This window comes from Lepidochelys kempii, chromosome 5, assembly GCF_965140265.1.
Source record: "Lepidochelys kempii isolate rLepKem1 chromosome 5, rLepKem1.hap2, whole genome shotgun sequence".
NCBI classification, from domain to species: domain Eukaryota; kingdom Metazoa; phylum Chordata; order Testudines; family Cheloniidae; genus Lepidochelys; species Lepidochelys kempii.
In genome coordinates, this window is record NC_133260.1 from 53,617,602 (window position 1) to 53,639,179 (window position 21,578).

At 43.4% G+C, this 21,578-nt stretch overlaps 1 protein-coding gene across 5 annotated transcripts in view; it reads left to right on the forward strand.

Moving 5' to 3' along the window:
• The first annotated feature begins 665 nt into the window (after nucleotides 1-665).
• VCAN (versican) overlaps nucleotides 666-21,578 on the forward strand; it is a 135,845-nt gene continuing 114,932 nt past the window's right edge. For all 5 annotated transcript variants that reach the window (XM_073344417.1, XM_073344418.1, XM_073344419.1 and 2 more), the window contains exons 1-3: nucleotides 666-880; nucleotides 13,487-13,562; nucleotides 21,196-21,573. In XM_073344417.1, the coding sequence (XP_073200518.1) occupies nucleotides 13,493-13,562; nucleotides 21,196-21,573 (448 nt within the window). In that variant the 5' untranslated portion in view covers nucleotides 666-880; nucleotides 13,487-13,492. The remainder of the gene's footprint in view (nucleotides 881-13,486; nucleotides 13,563-21,195; nucleotides 21,574-21,578) is intronic.

A 21,578-nucleotide genomic window follows, 5' to 3' on the forward strand; every position in this document is an offset into this window, starting at 1 on the left:
TTTTTTTTTAAAGTGATTACAATTCCGATCACTCCCCCCATTTAGCTGGTGTTGGAAGACACGATAGGAGAGAGTTCCTTCGTTCTCTTTCAGTTAATTATTTAATTAGGGATACAATGCTTCTTTCACACTAGGGAAAAAACCTAGCCTGCCACTTTCTGGCTGGAAGATGGTGTATGAGCGACAATTTTATTCAGCGTTCTACTTGTTTGTGTGGTGCTAACAGCAAGAGATCGCGTCCAGTTTTCCCTTGACAGGCAGAATGATCTGCCGCTACCCTCAGATTCCTTAGGGTTCATGTAAGGCATATTCCCCACAAAGTACGGGGCTGACTCTACAGAAGCATACCGTGTGCGGGGGTTGGGAGCAACTTCTCTGTGCAAAGTGGGGCGCTGAACTGAGAAAGCAGCTCCCTCCTCCCCCGGTACTTTGTCAGGAGGGACTGAGGAGTGCCTGGCGAAGCAAGCGCTGGGAGCTCGCTGCTCCTGCCCCCTTTCCTGTGTTACCGAGTTCTGAGCTCTTTGCTCTTGCTGCGGGCTTCTTCAAGAGCATGTGTGAGCGTCCACCCTCCTCTTACAGAGCTTGGGCCCCTCCTCTTGCAGCTCTGACGGTACAATGATATAGTAATGATGGGTGTTAGAGCTCGCATTTGAACTTGCAGGCAAGCTGTCTTGCTCCTTCTTTTGCTAGAACTCAGTTCAGACTCAGAAGCTTGGAATCAGGTGCTCATCAGTGGGGAGGGCTGGAGACCCCGGAATCAGCATCTCCTTCCAGCACTAACCAGGGGATTTATTCTTTCATGCGGCCACTGGGAACTCTGGACTAGCCCTAGCACCACGTTGTGATTTTTTGCAGTCTCTGCAATAAACTACCTTTTAAGGTAACTATGCTTCTTTTTATGCACTTTTTACATTTGGCTGCTAGAAAACACCTCGTGTAATATTTAAAGCTATTGTTTGCTGTTAGTACCTTCAAAGACAAAGCATTTAACTGGAAAGCTAAGGTGGCGGAAGATCTGGTAAATTTTTAAAATCTGGGTAAGTTTTGTTAAGGACAATTAGAAAAGGAAAAGATTTTGTTGGTGACCCACAACGTTTACTGGGGGAAAGACTGGAACAAAGAAATCTGGGAAATAGAGGAGTTTGGGGGTGGCGACAGTGAAATAACTCTCTGGTATTGGTTGTTGAATGGATAGCAAGGTATAGCTGCACCTTGATCTGTAATGGGGCTCAGGAGGCTAAGCGAAGGGAGAAATGAGGAACTATTTGTAGGGGTGTTAAATACACAAAACACCACCGTAGAAGGATGGACCTGGCTGGGGAGCCTTTCTAGCCACCAGGTTTAATTGACTGTGGAACAGTGTATGGTCAGTTTCTTACGCCCGGAGTGATTTTTTGGTGTTCCTGGAAAGCTGCTCTCAGGGCAGTCCCAGGCTGGGGGCCCTCTTAGACAGCATCCCACCAGAGAAGACAGAAAGCAGGCGTTCTCTAAGCCACATTTTCTTGGTAAAAGGTGGGGGGGGGAGAGAGAAAGGATCACAGGGTTAGTGGAGCAAAACGCCCCCTGTTACACCCGCAGCCAGCTTCTCTGCTCCCCGGGAACACAAGACGCTGCCTTTTCTCCCTAGTCCTTCGGTTCCCCCTTTGTTTTAGAAAGGGAGTGAGCGAGCGTCATGGAAGGAATTAAGGGAGTTTAGACGGCGGGAAAAAAAGCTCCTTTGCTAAGGAGAATCATAGAGATAGAAGCATTTGTTGTGATCTCGTCCGTTTCCCCTTTGAACCGCTCTTGTTTAAAACTTCTGCACACAAAGGGATTGTAAGGAAGGATGTGAGGACATGCTCTCTCATTACCCCACCTGTCACGTTCACTCTGATCTATCTATCATTTATCTAGCCTTCATACATCAGAGCGGAGCCAATTTTAATGAGGGAGCCGTGGAGATTTTTTGGAGGAATGAGAGATTTGAAATGTCCCATTGAAACACGTTGCACAGTCCGTCCTAAGAGGGAGATGTTTTAAACACTGCTTTTTCCTCCCAAAAGAGGGAGTTTCCTTACCAAATGAGTAAGACTTGGCAGATCTGAAACAACTTTAAAATCAAACGTAAGGGTCAGTGGCGTTTCTCTGAAGCATACTGCAGGGCAAATGAAAGAGCCGCGCATTATTATTATTATTTTTTGTTACCCAAGGAGAATAATTAAGGAACTTTCCCTTTCTCTTGGTTAAGTCCTCACTTGGCTTCCTGGGAGTTTCCGAGCCTAGGGGAATGGCTTAGCTAGGAGATACCCACAACAATCCAGGGGATTTAAGCAATGTGAAATTTACAAACCTCAAGCCCGTGGCTATTACTCAATCCTATTAGAACGTGCCCAGATTTCTCTAAATGTCACAGGGTGTGGGACCGTCTTTCAATACAATACAAGCGAAAAGGAAAAACCTAGGTCATCGCTGGAAGTAATTGCTTTGAAAATCCAGCTGTTCGCTTAGCACATCGGCATGTTGCTGAGTTTGGGAAGCGAGGGGGGATTTCTCTGGGTAGACAGGGAATAATAAAAGCTGGAGAACTGCAGGGACTTGGTCCAAGAGGAATCCGTCCTCCCATGAAACACGCAGTGTGGCTGAGGCAACCTCCGGGAGAGAGGCAGGGTATTTTCTCTAGCAAGGAAAGCCTGTGTGCGCAGAAACCCCTCCCCCATCCCGCCAATAAATGAATGGGCTGGATAGGACTTCAGTGGCTCGGTTCCTGTGTAAAATCGCTAACAGGCTCCGTCCTCCTGTTGAGCAGTGATACATGGTGGGGGGCGGTGCATTTAATCGGTGCTAAACGCTGAGCTGATGTCTAGGAATCTTCCGGCCTCGAGAAGACCCTCGGCTCCCCCTACTGGTGAAAAGGGGAATACCAACGATCACATCTTTGTAACCAGCGTCAATTATTCCCTATTTGTTATCATCAATGAATGGTAAATAATCACCAACCCGGGCGTTTATTGGGCCAGGGTTACTTTCCTCCTGTATACAGCAATGATTTGTTTTATTCCATCGTGCCTTTGCATAGTCAAACAATGTGTTATTACTAAAATACGGTAGAGTATTCCTCTCCATTATCAGGGCAGACGCCTTGTTGAAAGGTGTGGTTTACTTTCAGGTTAAGCTTCGCCTCCAAAACGCTCCCTCCGAAAAGCTTTCCTGCTAAGGAAGTGCTTAGATCTGCTTTAAATATTGGTTTAGCTGACACTCCAGCCTCTCCCAGGGGATGGATGCCTCAAGACGGAACAGATATTAACACTAAACTTCGAACGGTGACCTGACAAGTCCCAGAGAATCCTCCATGTGGCTCAGACAGAGCTGCTCGGGAAAGCAAACAAACCAGGTTCAGAGATAACGTTTTTTCCACCCCCGCCTGTTTTCAGAGTCCCGCTAATCCCGGCCAGGGTTTGGAAACGTGGATCTGACGATCAGAGAAGGGGAAGCAGCCGCTCGGAGGCCAAGGACGGGCTTGTTAGGCAGCAGCTGGAGCGCTTGTGCCTGGGTTCAATTCCGCTCGAGGGCAGTTGCGGGTCTTCGCCAGGCGGGCAGAGGGGGTATCGCAGGAAAGCGCCGTGTGAGCGTTACCAGCTGCTGCCATCAATGAGCTCCGAAGGGAGTTGGACTCGGGCAGTTTGCCTGAGCACGTTCAGATGCCAGCCGCGCCTCCCCCGGGTCAGCGATCTGGGATCTGTGGCTCCTGCAGCTGCCTGCACGTATACTACGGGCTTCCTGGGCTCATGGGGAGGGAGCCGGTGAGATCTCTTTCCCTACAGCCACGTGGACTCTGGGAAATTCACCTGGGGGGTGGGGAGCTCTGAAGTCAGCTTGTTTCTTTGTCCGCTTGGGTAACGCGTTAAGCTAGAAACTGCAAAGAAATTGCCTGGGTGGGGCCTTTTGTTTAACTGGGGGGAAGCACAGAGCATGCCAGGTATCTTCTCACTCAGCTGCATACCGCGCAGCGGTAGCAGGGCTCGATGACACAAAGTAACACAAGCGGAGCCAGCTTAGAATTAATGCGACCTTGATCCTAACCTGCCAGATGTGCCTATCACAGGGAATCTTTCCAGCATGACCTTTACCCACTGAATTCCGCCTGTTTCTGGGCATTGGCCCAAGTTCTCACTGGCAGCACCCTGGCCTAGATTGTGATCTCAGGTGACAATCTCTAGAGTGACCCTACTGAAGTCACTCTGGATTTAAGAGGATGCAACTGGGGAAACAAAATTTGACCCATTAATTCTTTTCCCATACATTTGGTTAGTATGTGTCACAGGCACAACACAACCAATGGGCCAAGTTCACTCAGGGCAGGGTTATGCTGATATTAGGCAGAGAGCTTCAAGAGTGGAAAATTTGCCAGGAATGAGGTTGTGTCTACAAGGACCATAGGAGGCCAATGAAGCTCCAAAATTGGCATCATTGGGGTAACTCCACTCATCTGCCCAGCAGCCCCTTTGAGAGGGTTCTTATGGCAGTAACCCCAAGGGAAGATCGCACTGCCCCTTTGGGGCTCCAGCACTAGTGAATTTGGCGCAGTATGGACACAGAAGCCTGGAAGCCTGCTTCAAGCCTCCATGATTCTTAACACAGGGGCAAATTCTGCCCTCGGATTCACATGTGCATTGAAGTCAAGGGGAATTTCATGTGTAGGGCATGCGAGTACACGACTGACACTAGCAAACTGGAACATGAGGCTGATAGGTGCACAACAGGGCCACACATGTGTTGCTATTCTGAATGTGCACAGAGCATTCATTTGGCACGGAGGGGGTTGAACAGATTTCCTTTTATAATTTACTTATTTCTAATGACAGCTTTAAAAAAAGATAAAAGCAACACAAAGTCCTTTGTGGAAGCCCAGACGCAGACATGCTAGAGTCTTTGGAGTGTGTTCTGTAAACTCACAGTGGTATGTAAGACATCAGTAGATATCTTAAAATGTATATGATATGCATGTGTATTTGAGAACCTAACGGGTAACACAAATCCAATCAACCCTAGTGGCTCCTAACCAGCATGGCTGGAAAAGTCTGTAAGATATGCAAAAAGTGAGGCATCCAGCTGAGACCAGCTTAATACAGCTTCTGCTTGCATTGCCCGGAGATACGTCCCTTTTTGCTCACCTAATCAAATTGTTGCCTGTGGAGTGTGAGGGCCATAGTTCGTATTTAAATTGCAGTAATCTGCACATAGCAAATTCAGCCCTGGGATAAGACTAACTAGTTGAGTCTGCTCTATACAATAGGGAGGGAGCTACAAGGTTTCCCTTGCCCCACCCCCAAGTTAATACTGCCTTCCTTGGTGTAATGGGATAAGGTAGCTCCAGGGATCTCCTTCCCTGTCCCTCCCCCTCCCAGCCTGGGGTAGGGGTCCAGATCCCCCTCCTGCCCCCACCCCCAATTTCTCTTCTTCCCCATTGCTTTTTCTTTCCCTCCCATTCCTCTCTCTTCCCTACTTTCTCCTTTTCACCATAATAATGCTAGAGAGGACACCATGCAAATAAGATTGAGAGGGGCAAGGGTAGAGGAAGCCTGGGCCAAGAATGGGAGACATGCTTTGAGACATGAAGGGGCTTGTGGGCAGAGCTTGGATGAATACCATCACTTACTTGTTTTCCAGTTTAACCCTACATGTGCATAGTATTTTGCAAGACATATAAAAGAACTGGAGGCAGATTCTGTGCCGCACCTCAGCCCTTGGTAGGTGGAAAGGAGGCTTTCTGCTACCTTTGCATCTCTCAGATTCGGAGTTGCTTCAAGGACCAAAGTGGCCTTGGGACTGATCTAATGGCAGCTTCACCACAGCTGCCAAAAGATTGTTCTGCAGCCCAGAATTGCCACCTTGCTTGGGACACTTTACCTCAGCCTCCAGCACAGCACAGCACACCCCCCTGCTTGGGGCTCTAGGTATGTGGCCCAGAGGAATTCCTTCTGAGGCTGTTAGTGGAGGAAAGGTATTGGAGCAGACACCCTAGTTAAGAGTTTGCAATCTACCTCTGGGCATAACAGTGCAAGTGATAATAAGTGAAGAATTAAACAAAGGCCAAGTTAACCAAGTGTCAGCAATGGAGCAATTAATCAAATGCAAGTAATGTGGAGAAACTGGCAAAGTTAATTAAATGGCACGCATGGCAAAGTTAATATGGGTCAGCAATTAACAGTCAGTCAGGTGGTTTGAAAAGGGTGAAAGACAGGATTAAGTAAAAGAAAAGGGCACATGAAATTCTGACTGCTTGTAGATTACGGAGGCTAACAGTTGTGAAAGTTCCAGCTATGACATGGAAGTGCAGAGCTCAGCTGGTGCCCAGTCCTGCTGAGGGCTGGAGGCAGTACATGTGTTATGCCTGGGATGGGGCTTTTCTAGTTTGCCTACACAGCACTGGGGAGTTGGTCTCTGCGATGTGCAGTGGCCCTTTGTTCCCCTTAGCCATAGCAAGAGTGGCCTTAACTCACTTCTCTGGTGCCTAGTCCTGTTAAGGGCTGGAGGCAGCTGCTGGTTAGATTTTTTTCTCCCTGTGTGTTGCTGTAATGCTGAGCCTCACTTTATTAAAAGAAAAATGTTGCCCTGGAGGGTAATTGCACAATAAGGGCCAAATTACAAACATGCATGCAGTGCTGCCAACTCTTGTAATTTCATCATGAGGCCATTTGGAATCCAGCTAGAGCCTACCTCACTAGGACCTGAGAAGCTCCAGCTTTCTCAGAATTTTAACACTGCTGGGGAAACCCCCCTCTGATTGGCTTCCTTCCCCACTTCCTTGTGTCCTAGGAAAAAGCAGCCAATCTTTTGCAGAAGTAAGGCAGAGCTCTTACGCCTCTTTCCCTCCCCAGGAACAGAGAGGAGTTTAGGTCGGGGAGGGGAAGAGGAAGCAGAAATAGTTCAACATTCCTGGTGGCTCTGTACTCTCCTGTGAAAAATGGGTTAGTTCTTCTCTGCTCCTCCCAGGAACACCAGGCCTAGGAAAGGGTAGTAGGGTGAATAACTCTCGGACCTGTCTCACCCCCTGGCCTGGGAGGGCAGAGAAGAGGACCCCACAGTGGCTGACCCCAGGCTGTGTGGAGGGGTGGGGCAGGGAGAGGGAAGAACCCCTGAAGCTGCAAGAGGAGCAGAGATGCACTGAGGGGTGAGGTGCAGATGTAGGGCTGGGAGACAGAATTGATGTGGGGTCAACAGAGGGTGCAGAGGTCAGGGATGCAGGCAAATATATGGTTGCAAGGGGCCCATAACTAATCAATTAGAGTGTTGGGATGTGAGGTGAAGCTGGAATCTTTGCACCTTCAATCAGCCAGAGAACTCCTGCAGCAAGGGTCAGAATCAACTTACTTAATACTTTTGTGGGGAGTTGGCAACACGGTAAAAACACACACACACACACACATACTCTTACACATGATGGACAGGAGGAGTTTATAAATCAAAAGGCAGACCAAAAATCATGAGGATCTTTTTTTTTAAAATGCTTGTGATTTTGGAGCCAAACTCATGATTTTTTAGGTCTAACATGAGTTTTGAACTTTTGGGGTTGGCAATACATTTTGAAGGGTGGGGCTGGTTAGATTCCAAGGAGATCCTGACTCCAAAGCAGGAATAAACCAGACTCTCTATTGTGACATCTGAAAGGTAGCTCCCTAGGGGTTCCTCATGGTAGCAGCATGAGGTGGGCAATAAAAGGCAGCCCAGTGAATAAAATTGTGAGCCAATATGATCTAATCAAGATGACCATGAAGTTAGCAGGGCTTTTGGAAGGTGGAGGAGTGGAGAAGAGACATGGAGAATAGTATCACCCTCCATGCTAAAGAGCCTCCTATCCTGGGGAACCTACTAGGTCCTGGGGCTGGGCCACAGAAGATCATAGCTCCTGAGCTGCCTTTTCCTGCTACCACAAGGAAGCCCCAGGATGTTCCCTCTTAGATATCACAGAGGGGATCAAATTGATTTTTGGTTTGGGATTGGGGTCTCCTAAGAGACAGTAAATCCCTATTTAACATAGATCCATGTTGTGCCATTACTAACACTAAGCTGCATTTCTTTACAAGGTGTGAGTCAAGGAAAAATTGAGGCTAACCCCTCTTTAATTCTTCTGGTCATTCTTTTGTTGCTCACAACAAACATAACCACTATAAACTTTTACAATGGAAAGTTGTTACTTGTCAGATCACAATGCCTCAGACACCTGGCTTCTTCTGAAGAAAATAATGAATGAATGCCCCTAGGAGACCATTATTTCATTGTCACCTCAGAGGAAATGGCTAGGAATGACAAACACCTTTTGATAGAGACCATCAATCTCTCTGGCTGGATAAAACGTTGATGGTTCCACAGATATGTATCACACTGGAGGCCTTTCCTCTCTTTCTTGATCTAGAATCTTAGAGGGAAGCAGAGATTATGTTCTCACATCACTTTAAATAAGGAGTAATCCCACTTAAATCAACAGTTACACCTGTGTAAAACTGGTGTGAGATCAGAATGGAGCCCTAGATGTGCTAACCAAATTCCAACTTGAGTAATATTTGCTCATCTGGACTCTTCCTGCAATATTCATAAAAAGTACTCTTCGCTTCCTGTATTCAGACATAGGGTAGCATCACTAGGAGCTGTTAGAGTACTGCTGCTCTTTTATCTCCAAGGAGGCAGTGTTTCAGGCTGGGTGTGTAGTGTCTATAGCACTTGTTATAGACGTTAAGTTTTGTCAAGTGTTTTGGCTTCTTTCAAGTTGAAAAGTGTCACACATGCATTTTTCAATAGAGGACAGAAATAAAACATATGACCAAGTCCTGCCATCTTGAGTTGGGAAGAATTCTTTCTCAGCAGGTCAACTGCTACATGGCCCATCTAGGTTCCCTCTATGGGAAAATATGGTCCTGTAATGAACCTGCTGGCTCGTTAATGTTCATTGGTTAACCTCTCATCTAGCCAGCCGAGGAATCCATAACTGTAACAGTGAAGGGATGTACAAACTGAAGTTAGAGGGAGCCTGGCTTAGAAGGGAGCCAGAGATTGATTTAGAACAGGAACAAGAGGCTGGTGGCTGCATTGTGGAAGCTGGCCATGGGTGTAGTTTTGGTGCGGAATTGTCCCCCCAAACTGCAAGTCTTGGGCAGGTGTTGAATTCTCCCCTTCCCCCCCCCCCCCCCCGCCAATGTATGGCCCCGTTGGCCTGTCTGGAGCCGCCCTGCCAAAAATAGAATTCAAACTACACCTGAGAGGGAAGGCTGGTCATCTTAAGAGCTGTGATCAAAAGACTAGGAGAGGAGCTGGTGAGGGGGGCCAGCGGGAGCCATGACAGATGCTTGGGAGTGGCCTGCAAGCAGAAGGTGAGGTGGATAGGTCTGAATGAGACTTCAGGTGCTGGATAAAAGTACTGGACACTGGCTGAAGGATCTGAAGGTCAGTGAGTGATTGATGCGGGAGAGAGTATCCCTGGTATTAGGTCTGAGGAGCCTCACTTCATACCTCTGGACTGGACTGCCCATAGGGCCTGAGTTAGGAATTGTTGTGATCTTTGGTCTTAAAGGCACTTTGCCTAAGGTAACTGCACCTCTGTTTCTGGTGCCCCAGTAAACCAATCCTTTGTTATTTCATTAGAATCTGTGAATGTTTAAGGGATCCCACCAAGGGCTAGGGTCTGAAGAGCTGAGATTTTGAAGCAGCTATAGAGCTTGCCCTCAGCATGTTGAACACCCAGAATACTACCAGGCATGTAAGGACTGGAGTACAACAGCGACACCCTGTACTGGGGTCAGTTACAGTATAGAATATTGTTTCCACACTGCATGAAAATGTCCCCGCTAATGTCAATGGGAGTCACACACGTGAATCTGGAGAAAATAGAACCAACCACTGTTAAATTGATGAGGTAGGTCCTACAGTTTAGAGAAGATTTGGGCAAGATGTCTGAAAGTTAATATATTTTGAGGTAGATTTTCAGAGTGTGTGAGGAGTTTTAGGGGGGTGTTTCATATTAAAGTCAGTGGGGCATGGCTAAGCCACTGTGCAGCAGTTAAAAAACATTGTGTGTAGCAACTGTAAATTCAGCAGTAGTAAATAGAAGGTTGTGTATGAAACATGCCAAAACATTCATGCCCATGTACTGCCCTTCATCTGCAAGACATGTGAATACCATTTGGACTTCTACAATCAAGGACCCTTATCAATTACCCTTTCTCATCATTTTTTCCTCTCTCTTTTACTTTTCTATTTTTGGTGCTATTTCCAGCAGCCTTCAATCACTATTCAGCAATAATATCTGACAGTAGCTTTCTTTGAGATGATTCTGTAACTGTTGAACAATCAGAGTGAAATCCATTCCCTGGCATGAATTCCAAGTAATGGGGTGAAGTGCAGTGGGGTGGGGAGGTGAAATCCCAGCCCCAACCTGGAACCAGCATGCCAGGCCACAGATGAAACAGCTCCACTGGCTACCTGCACCTTTTGTACATAGTGGTGGGGCCACTGAAGCTGCAGAAATGTGGGTCCCATGGTCCCTTCTCTGGCCTGCCCTGGCACAGCTCTGTTACAGGGAGCTTTTCAGGGTAGAAAACTTTTCTGCGGTGTGTGAGGAGTCTGCAGGACCCCACGCCAGCATCTGTGCACACAGCCCTGGCCTGCAGAATTACAATGTTGTGTCACGCATCTGCAGACAGAGTTTGCAGGCACTAAGGAAGGTTTCCTCTTCTCCTCCTATTAGAGGTTATATACACGGAGCAAACATTTCTCCCTCTCCCTGTCTCACTGCTCCCTCTGAAGGCTCCCTCACTCCCACTCAGCCTCTCAGTGCACTATAGTGGGGTAGGAAGTGGGGAGCAATCCGTGACCAACACTGTTGAGAAGCTGCACATTTCTCTCCCAGAGGTGAACCCCTCAGGCCTTTCTCTCTTTGAATTCCTTTCTGAATCCTGGTCCTACTCCCTTAGACCAGGGCTACCTCCTGAGGGTGAAATGTGCAAAGTCAGTACAGACTTTTTTCTTGTTTTCTTCAGTTAAAGTTATTTGACCGCTTAGCCATTGGCACAACCTTTATAAAGGGAGGAGGTGCAGCCACAACCCAAAAGGGGGCACTCTAGGAGATATTGTGCTGCAGGGAAGGCCACCGTTTCCTAAAGCTTCTGGGGGAAAATACCCATCGCACAACCCCTTAGGAGGGCACAGCATGCGCTCTCCTCTGTGGCTGGATAGCTCGTTGGTCTTAACCTTTCCATACCCTCTTTGAAGAAGTTGTACCCACAGAGGGCAGCAACCATGAACAGTCCTTGGGCATGGTGGATCCCAAGTTGTCTGGACGCAGGGGCTGCTTGAACCATCCTCTGCATTGCACAGCCCCATAGGCTCCAAACACATTCTTCCCCCTAGTCTACCAGTAATGATATACAATAATGAGGAATCATTTCTTTTAAATAATGATTTATGCATACAAATGCAGGATATGGACAACTTTTGGAGATACCCTCCTTTGAAAATTAGTCCCTGTAGAATAATAAAGGGCAAATGATCAGCTCTGACTTATGCAACTCTTTCTTATGAAGCCATTTCACTCATGCACTCATTTCAAGATGAAGGTCTAAGAGATGGTATAACTGTCTAGACTTATAAAATTAATCATCTTATCCTCTTCCCCCACCGCCAACTAAAACTGTATGGACTAGCCATGTCCCTGTGAACTGATTTAGATCAAGCACTGCTATTTCACCCCCTAAGATAAATCTTATTGAAGATATGGATCAGGTTGAATGAACCCACTAAGGTCGTAATTCTTGTCTTGGATTTAACCACAAAAATATGTGAACCTTGTGTGATGGCATTTTTGTTGCAATGTCAATGCCATCACACAAGATTCAGCGTGGGTGAACACTGACATTGCAACATAAATATTATCACATTGTAATCCCAGCCCAGTGCAGTTGGTGATAAAAGGATGGGGTGTGCTTGGCAGCATTTGGGCTGCTACATGGGAAAGCAGCTGGTTTTCTCCTCCACACGCTCTAGGAAAATGTTGCACAGTGTGTTTCCCTATGCAACAGAGTAAAACTAACCATCCATTTGCAGGGAATGTAAAGCTCCTAGAATATAGTCTCTTTCGAGTGGGAATTATAACATTGTCCTGTTCAGATATTCAAGAGCCCCACTTTGTGAATGGTTGATTTAAGATGTTCTGCATTATTTTCTGAACCACTCTCCCATTATGGAATGTATCCCAGGCCAGATACAGGTATGTGGTTTTCAGGACATACCTGTATGTTGTGTAACAAAATTTCTTTACGTTGAGCGTATCTCTCATTGTTATCAGAGGATGTACACTATGTCTATTGCAATCATGTGTGAGTGTCCACTTTGTCTAGTGAGGACTTCTTGTTGCATTGGTCAATGTTTTAATTCCAGTGATGACTTTTTAATACTTAAGCATATATAGTTTTATAGTTCTAATGTAGATTGACTCCCAATAAATCTCTGCTCCATATTTCCCTAAAGGACATTAAGTTATATTCTATTCAGGACATGAAATAGTTCTCACTTTTGGCTACTACTCTAATTAGAGATCATGAGGGGCATATTTTGAGAAGAAAATCAGGAAATTCCTATGAACTCAAACTAACAGTCTCTTAACAACAGTGCCCCACAAGCCTTTACTGTTACTGAAAGCTAATTCTCATGATTGTTAGATATTTATAAAGAGATAGTGGCTATCATTTAGTGGGAATCGTTCTAATTTCACTTGTGTACTTACCTCAGATTTTCATGTTATTTATACAGGCAACACATTTGACTAGGAACTGGCATGAAGTGGAGATGTGTTGTTATGGAAGCACTGTGTATTTTAGAGACCTTTCAGTTTTTTATAGGGCTCATAGCTTAGAAAGGGGGAGGGAAGTATACACAAAGGCACTGAATTGTCCAAATCACACTTTGGAAACAGAAACCTAAAATCCACCATGCTTCTATAATAATGGGGTCATGTTGTCATTACAATGACATTTCACCAAGGAATAAATGTTGCAAGCGGCAAATCCTAAGAGAACCTGTGTTCAGCAAAATATTGGAAAGAACTGTGATGCTGTCATTCAGTCACCTTCAGAACTCATGAACAATTTGTGATGGTAACTTTTGTGAAATGAAATGGACCTTGATCAGTATGGCAGTTTGTAAGTTTCTAAATGATGGTGTTTTTGTGTGCTATATACACCAACTAAGAATTGGATTTGGACTAGTTCTCATTTCACCAAGACCATGTATCAACCACAAGATGGTAATGACTTTCTGTCACTACTGTATTGGATTAGATTCAAACCAGTGATTTACATGTGAAAGAATCTTAATATTAATTCTTTCCCCCTGACAAATAACTTGTTACAGTATATCATCATCTTTAATATTAAGGTCAGGTATTGATGTATTGATCTAAAACACTTCATAAGTACACACTAGAATACTTTTGACTTACTCATTTTTTCTTTATTTGTAGGTCAAGATGTTATTAAATATAAAAAGTGTCTTATGGATGTGCTCTACCTTAGTTGTAACAAATGCACTGCATAAAGGTAAGTGTTTGACGTGGAAACATTTACTGGAACTGTCCCTTAGTGACTATTAGAGGCAGCATGATCTAGAGGGGAGGTTTATACTGTGGGACTCAGGAGACCTGGTTCTATTTCTGTCTCTGCTTTGCTGAATGACCTTGTGTGAGTCCTCCCCTTTGTGTACCCTTCCTATGCTTTGTTTGTCTTGTGTATTTGGATTTCAAACTCTCCCTTGAAGACTCTATATGCTACAGTAATGGGAAAAAAAAAGATGCAAAGTGCCATAAGATTATGTAATATAGATTACCAGACACAGCAAAATGGTTTTTTCCCCCTCAACAGTTCTAATAATGAAGTTATGATTCTCCGGACCAAGAACACAGTACATTTTATTAAGGCAGCAAAGGGTAAACACATCTATTTTTAGGGGCTTTCTGAGCTGATTTTATTTTCTTGGCAAACACTTGCATATAAAATTACTAATTCTTTTCTCCAGCTTGTCCAATGGCTCTTACAAAACTGTTCAAAGATTTTTCTAGAGAAAAGTGAATGGCTGTGGTGCCTAAATGAGCCCACCCATTATAAAAAGTAAAATATATTTTTCCTAAGAGCAGGATGGAAGCACCATTATATTTTACTTAAAACCTCCCTTATTTTTTTCTATCCTTCATTAAACACACAGCAGGCTAGAGAGATTAGAGTTGTCCTCAGGGACAATAGACTCAAAGACTTTGAGAGAGGGTCAGAAGCAGACAACTAAGTTTGTAAGTTTTTTCCCTAGAGAGCTGGGACTTCTTTGGTTAGTAAATGGCAACCTTCTTTTCAAGTTTTACTTAGCAATGTAACTGAAAGTACTGCATACCAGGGAGAGATCTGGGTCTTGTTGCATTTAATGCACTGTTTATATGAGGGATATTAGGCAAGGGAAATCATTATGGGAAGGGGTTTTTAGATTTGCAAAGTGAGTTTACATGCTAAAGAATCCAGTGGTGAATTTAGAAGTCCTATCCAGTGAGTTGTATTGTTCCATTAAGATAGAAATATCTAGCATAAGTTATAGTGAAACTATGAGCTATTAAGCATAACAAGCTAACTTCAAAAGTGTCATGAATGGAGGTAATTTATATTCTGTAAAGGGGTGTAATTCACATGATGAGAGGCAAAAGGGTGAAGTTTTAGCAGGAAAAGCAACTAGCAGGAGGAAGAATGTAGAAGACAAAGCAGCTCTGAGCCTCATTATACATTCCTATTAGTTTCTGTTCCTGATACCTTTGTGCCCTCCTGCCCCATACTGTGTAATTCTACTCACACTCACATGCACACCAAGTTACTGATGTATAATTTACACCGCCCTTTAACACTTCTTAATTTGGCTCAGAGATTCTCCAGTATGGGATTTACAATACATGAGAAACCCACTGATGAGCATCCAGTTAAGCAGATAACAATAATATTGGGCCAGATTCTGGCTAGTGATCATATGTGTGTGGCTTGGTGGGAGCAGATGGAAAGTCTCCCACCCCTAGCAAGGCAGTATGAACGCTGTGTATCTTATTCATTTAGAGCTGTAGTTTTATCATACCAATTTGAAGAAAACTCACAGAATGGCCATTGTGAAGAGGGCAAAAGAAATGGGAAAAATACTTTCCAAAAGATCTAGTGTCAACAGATTGGTTTATAGCTCAAGTAGCCATTATTTTCCATTCTAGAACAAATGTCAGGAACAGAGCTCTCGTGTGCAAAGCCATTTTAGAGAGCAGGAGTTACTTCCCTGGAACCCAAACTTTGCAGACCCAATCTGGCCTCTTCGCGATTTAATTCTCTCTGTATACCTGGGGAAGAACCATTATCTCTCTTGGAGTAAAAACTATTGTTGATCATCCACTGGTGTGGTCCTGTGTTTTTGTTTTCTAATAATCTGTCACCCAGCTCAAGGTTAAACATTTGCAGCAGCCTAGGCTCTGTGTGGTTTAGTCAACTGCTTGTCATCATGTCTTCCCCCCAACCAATCCCCCTGCCATGCCAAAGTCACCAAAGGGCTTAGTTTGGATATTTATAAGGATTTTTTTTTAACATATAAGTCCTGAAATCCAATATTCCCATGATAGACATGACAAAACTCCAACCTTATTCGTAACACAGCAGATTACAGATATGTAATATTTTATATATTCACCATTAATTATTGTTCTAGTCTTTTTCATTTTATCATCTCCCTCATCCTTGAGCTTGGCCCTATCCATATATACCTAGCACATATGCAATGTAAGCTCATAATTTTTATGTAGAAAAAATAGCATTTTTGTTTTAAAGGTAAATTGTAGAGGCTCTTGTGTGGTTTCTTTAAGATCCTTTAAATTCCCATAAGATATTTTTGGGAGCGGAACAGCAGGAAGTACCACATAAGCCTGTGGGGTCAAAGGAATGCCCCATCACAGGACCTGTGCTGTTTGCTCTAGTGCACATAAAGGATTAATGACAGAAGTTACTGGACAAAGTTTACATTGGTTGCTAGCATGACATTCACTCACTTTTGAACTAGCTGATGGTGTAGTATGTTAGGTTACAAACTGGACTAGTGACTGTGATAAATGTGGGAATTTACCTCCCCAATTTAAACATTCATTTGTCATGTCATGAATGAGTGTGATTTCAAGAAGACCCTATAAACCTGAAAAGAGTAGAAAATCCCCTCAGTAGCCGTCTGACACTTGAGTCATGAGACACTTGAGACTAATACATAATAAACATCTGTTTGTGCCTGTATATTATATATATGTACGTATGGGTGTGCTATAATATTCAGGTCTGCAGATGGAATATACATTTGCCTGGTTTTCTATGATTTACTGACAGAGTATGAGAAGTAACTGATCCTTCAGTACTCTATGCCTGTTTTACATCCTCCTCTCTTTACTGTAGTAGCTCAGGCCACAAACCATCTGGTAGGAACACAGTGAAGTTTTTGTTGGGATTCAATTTATTACCTCCATTCTCAAAGCTCCATACGTGTTCTTGCAGGTAGTCCTGATTTTTTAAAAAAATTTAATTTAACAACCTAACACTTATATTCTTAAGTATTAAATTTCCTTCTTAAAAGATTTAGAGTTAATGAACAGAGTTTGCTTAGGCTCAGTATATAAAGAAATTAGATTTAATAGAGCACATGAGATCATAGGTATTTGTTATGGCTGCTACTAGACTGGACTATAGAGTGTATGCGTAGTCAGACTATTGATGAACTCTCAACAAAGGGTTTTAATTGTTCTTCCCCTATAAACTTGGCTTACCATAAATAGGATCTTTGATTCCATGAGAATACATTTTTGTCTGATTACTCACTGTCAATGTTTCTGTTCTCTTAAACTTAATTACACAGCAAGACCATTCTTCTCAGCACCTTCTCCTCCTGGAGGACATTCTTTCTGATTGGATCCAGACCACTTTGCCCCATACAGACCAATGGGTGGTGGTGTTATTTTTACCCTAAAATAGCCCTTTTTCTGCTTACTTCACTTTTCAGGGATTTGCAACTTTTGCAAAAGTAAAGATTGTACAAGACCTTCTGGGGAAGGAGTCTTTGTTTTCAGGCAGGGAACAAATATTTTATTTTGTGTCCAACTTCAAAAGAAAGAGAGCAAGCCCTACTTCACTGATAAGATGAGCTGACTTTTACAACCCGAACTGTGAACTGGGAGGACCCGAGGCAAGGTCCAAAACAACAGATAGCTGGAATTCTGGTTAAAGTCAAAAGGAAAACAGCTTTATTCAAGGTAGAAGCTCACAAAGGGGAAATTCTATCAGGGAGCTACCAGGAGGCAGCAGTATGGAATTTATAGCCTCACTGAGCTCCCTATTTTTAACTACCTCCCTTTAATTAATTATGCAGCCCCACAATCTTTATAACTGCCTGGCAGCAGGATACACTAACTCTGACTGGTAGAACATTACAGCAGGTTCAAGATGAAACTGTTCTGCAACTTTTAAATATTTACACCAAAACCCGTATCCTTATGTAATGAGAGGGCTCCAAGACACCCACCAGAATGTAGGGAAACTCACAATTAAATCCACAAGGCTTGGCCCTTAACATGATCCTGTACATCAGTGTGGATAAATAAATGAAGGAAGAACCCCCCAGATAATTTGTGGGAGGAAAAATAAACAGACTTTCATCTGTCATTTATTAGGATCAGGATTGACTGCAACATGAGGCCATGTTGCATTGTAAGACACTGGCTCACATTGGGCACCACAGCAGGGGAGCACTCTGGTATAATCCCAAGGCATGATCCTTTCCCCAGTTCCCTGATAAATGCTCCATCCCTTTGGACTGTGCACCTGCTCCACCCGAGCAGTTGATCAACTCCATGTGGAAGGGATGAAACCATTGCTCAGCCTCTTTCCATCTCTCTTTGAAGTGATTTGCACCCTTAGGGAAGTAGGAAGGAACAGTGTCTGCAGTCTTCAAAATACAGGGACTGAGGTTGACATTTCTTTGCAGGGGGCCACAGTGGGTGGGAAGATTTCTTATGCCTTCCTTCCCCATTTACCCATTCTAGGGCTAGACAGTTATGGCCGATTACTTAGTGAGGCCCCCTAACTTGACTACACTGTGATTCTTTGGGCTTGATCCCACCGTCCTAACTCAGATAAAGTTCCCATTGATTTAACTGGGAATTTTGCTTGAGCAAGGACTCCAAGGTATGGCTCTTTGTGGTGATTTGGACTTAAGTCTCTCTGTGTGTTCATGTGTTTCCTCCATTAACCAGTTGTATTGAGAAGTTTTTTACATACCACTTAGCAATAGAAAAATGCTTGTATTAATCACCATCCTGGCTGGTGATTTCAAAACCATGTTTCTTTTTAATACATACAAGAGGACATTAGTGCTTTTACGTCTCACCTGGCTGTGGAGTTGGGTAAAGATGCTGGATAAATGGGTGTTCAGGTTTCATAGCACCTTCTATTGTCAGCTCTAGGAGAGCTGTTGACCTAGGCAAACTGGCAAATATCTGCCCCTCTCAGCTTCAGACAAACACACAGGCAGTTACTGAACCTCTTCCTGTCCTTTGCTGTCCCTGGTGACCATTTGTTTTGCTGGCCCTGTGCTTATTAAGGAATGGTCTGCAAAGTGGCATTCCGAATATCTGGGGAAGAGATAGCGTTCTGTGCTTTCAGTCAGAGGGAAAATGCTGAAGCAGCAGAAGGGGTGTAAGGGTTAAGAAAAGAAGAAAAGGATGCCTTCAGCAGTAGACAATAAATCATGCTTGAATAGCTAGCCTGGGCTGCCACAGGAAATAAAGTTTTTGCAACAGTGTGCAGGAGCATCACTTAACCCATGTTTAATTGCCAAACATTTTTTTCCCAAATGGGGAAAGTAACTTTTTTTTAAAAAAATCCTATTTTACCTAATAACAGACTTAGGCTGATTAGCCTGCAAGTCAGAACAGAGAGTTCTCTTATTATAAAAGTGCTCTGGGATACTTACTTTGTAAAGTAGATGGATGCATTTATGGCCACATGGTCTCCTTTCGTTCCAAACTGTTGCCCTAGATTAGAACAGATATAAACTGTATATCATAAAGATATGGTTGCTGCCAAGAGCTTTCAGTCACCTCAACATGTAAATATCAATTTTAAGGAGAAAATTTCCTCGGGGATCAGTGCGGATATTGCAGATCACTGCAGCCACCACCAACTCTCTCTGAAGATTATTAAAATTCTGACAGGCAGGATAAATAGAACTAGGCATTTATTCTTTTAAATATTCTCTTTCTAATGAAGATACACCTTTTTAAAAAAAGCAACCAGACAGCATAAGAAATATGAAATATTTTGAGAGTGATTCTGATCTCACACCTGTATAAACTGGTGGTAACTTCTATTGAAATCAAGAGTCCTGATTTTGCGGTCTCTCACACCAATTTTAGTGCCGTGTAATTCATTGCAGTTACGTTAGCACAAAGCTGGTATAATGGAGTGGAGAATCAGACCCAATGACATTTATCCTAATAGTAAAACTTCAGATTAGAATCATGCCCTCTTAGTTTATTATCCATTGATGCCATGATGGGCCAGATTCTGACACCCTTGCTCAGGTTGAGTAGCCCCTCGCTCACCAGATAGCTCTATTGATTTCAGTGGGAATATTTGTGCAATAAGGCAATACTCAACATGAGTAAGTGCATTTGAACCTCGACCTTGGTGATTTTTACCCAACAACCTATAATCCTAACAATTCCTTACTCTTTTTGGCTATTGTATCTGAATTGTCTTGGTCTTTCACTGTTTTTACAAATACACTCTTGTTGAACTGTGGTCTCTAGACCTTAATTGTAGTTCGTGACTTATTTAAATCTCAGTATCTTTCTGTAATATTGAGACACTCAAATACCAAGGAGATGAGCATAATATCAACGCCTAAATAGAGAGAGATTTGACCATTTAAAGTATATGTTGTATAGAGCTATTTATGCCTCTTTGAAAAAAATAATTTAACCAATAGTCAAATGCTTACAACATAGTAGTTTTTGAAATAGCCAGGTGTTATCTTTCTTTCTTTAGAATCTTCTACAGTATGAGCATAGATGTCATTTTTGACAACTAATAATGAACAACTAAATCGTTTCCATGTGTTGGCAGCACTTGTTTCTTCCCTCACACTCTTGGTGGTCAGTATTAGTTTGCAGATATCTTTCTAAACTATGAACTCTAGTTCATTTAAAATGAATTACCATTATCTTCAGCCTTTCAGAGAAAGAGTTATAGAGCAGGCCAGTGGAAAAGAAAAGAGACAAATATACATATATGATGTTATTGAACCATATCTAATAACTTAATGAGGATTAAGAGCTGGTGTGTAATGGTAGCAAACAGAAATCCTTTCTCCAGACACATGCTGTAGGCAAGCTGGGTGAACAGTAGCCAACTGTCCCCTAAGGATATTGTCTTGTGGATGCATTTCCCTGTAAAGTATTTGCAGCTGGAGATGTCATAAAACTATGATAAAAGTCCTATAATCACAAGTTTGAACCAAGAAGGGACCTCCATGTGCTTCATTGCCTCCTTTACTTGAACATATTTGGTTTCAGCTACATGTTAAGGCCTGAAATTGGAAAAGAGGCAAACAATTAAAAAAAGAACTAATAGGAGAATCTCACTGGAAAGACTATTGTTTAACAGATCAAAATGAGTTAACCTTTGACAGAACGATGGGTGGGTTCTCAGAGTTGTAATGCACTTAAGGCCATAGGTCATATTCTCCTCTCATACTGGTTTTACTTCTGCATAACAACCATACCTACCTTTTCCATCTGTAGATCTCAAAGCACTTTACAAAGGAGGCCAGTAATATTAATCCCATTTTTCATAGGAGGAAACTGTGGCCCAGAGAGGTAAAATGATTTGCCCAAGGTTACCCAAGTAGGCTGAGGTAGAGGCAAGACTAGAACTCTCCCAAATCTTAGTCCAGTGGACCACACTGCCTCTGAGTTTATTCCATTGACTCAAATCAAGGTAGTCCTGATTTACACCAACATAAAGGACATGAGAATCAGCCCCCATGTGAGCTTTAATCCTTAAATTGCAATGAAATTGTACTGGTTCTTATTTTGTTGGCCCACTAATGTGATTTTTCCCCTTCTTCTTTTAGTTAAAGTGGAAAAAAGCCCCCCTGTAAAGGGTTCCCTTTCTGGAAGAGCAACTCTACCTTGCTTCTTTTCAACCTTGCCTACTTTACCCCCCAGCTACAATAATACAAGTGAATTTCTTCGAATCAAATGGTCAAAGGTTGAACAGGATAAAACCGGAAAAGATGTGAAAGAAACCACTGTTCTGGTGGCCCAAAATGGGAACATCAAAATAGGGCAAGGCTACAAAGGCAGAGTGTCTGTTCCAACCCACCCAGAGGATATTGGTGATGCTTCGCTGACTATGGTTAAACTACGTGCAAGCGATGCGGGTGTGTACCGCTGTGATGTTATGTATGGAATTGAAGACACCCAAGATGTCATCTCCTTGGCTGTTGATGGTAAG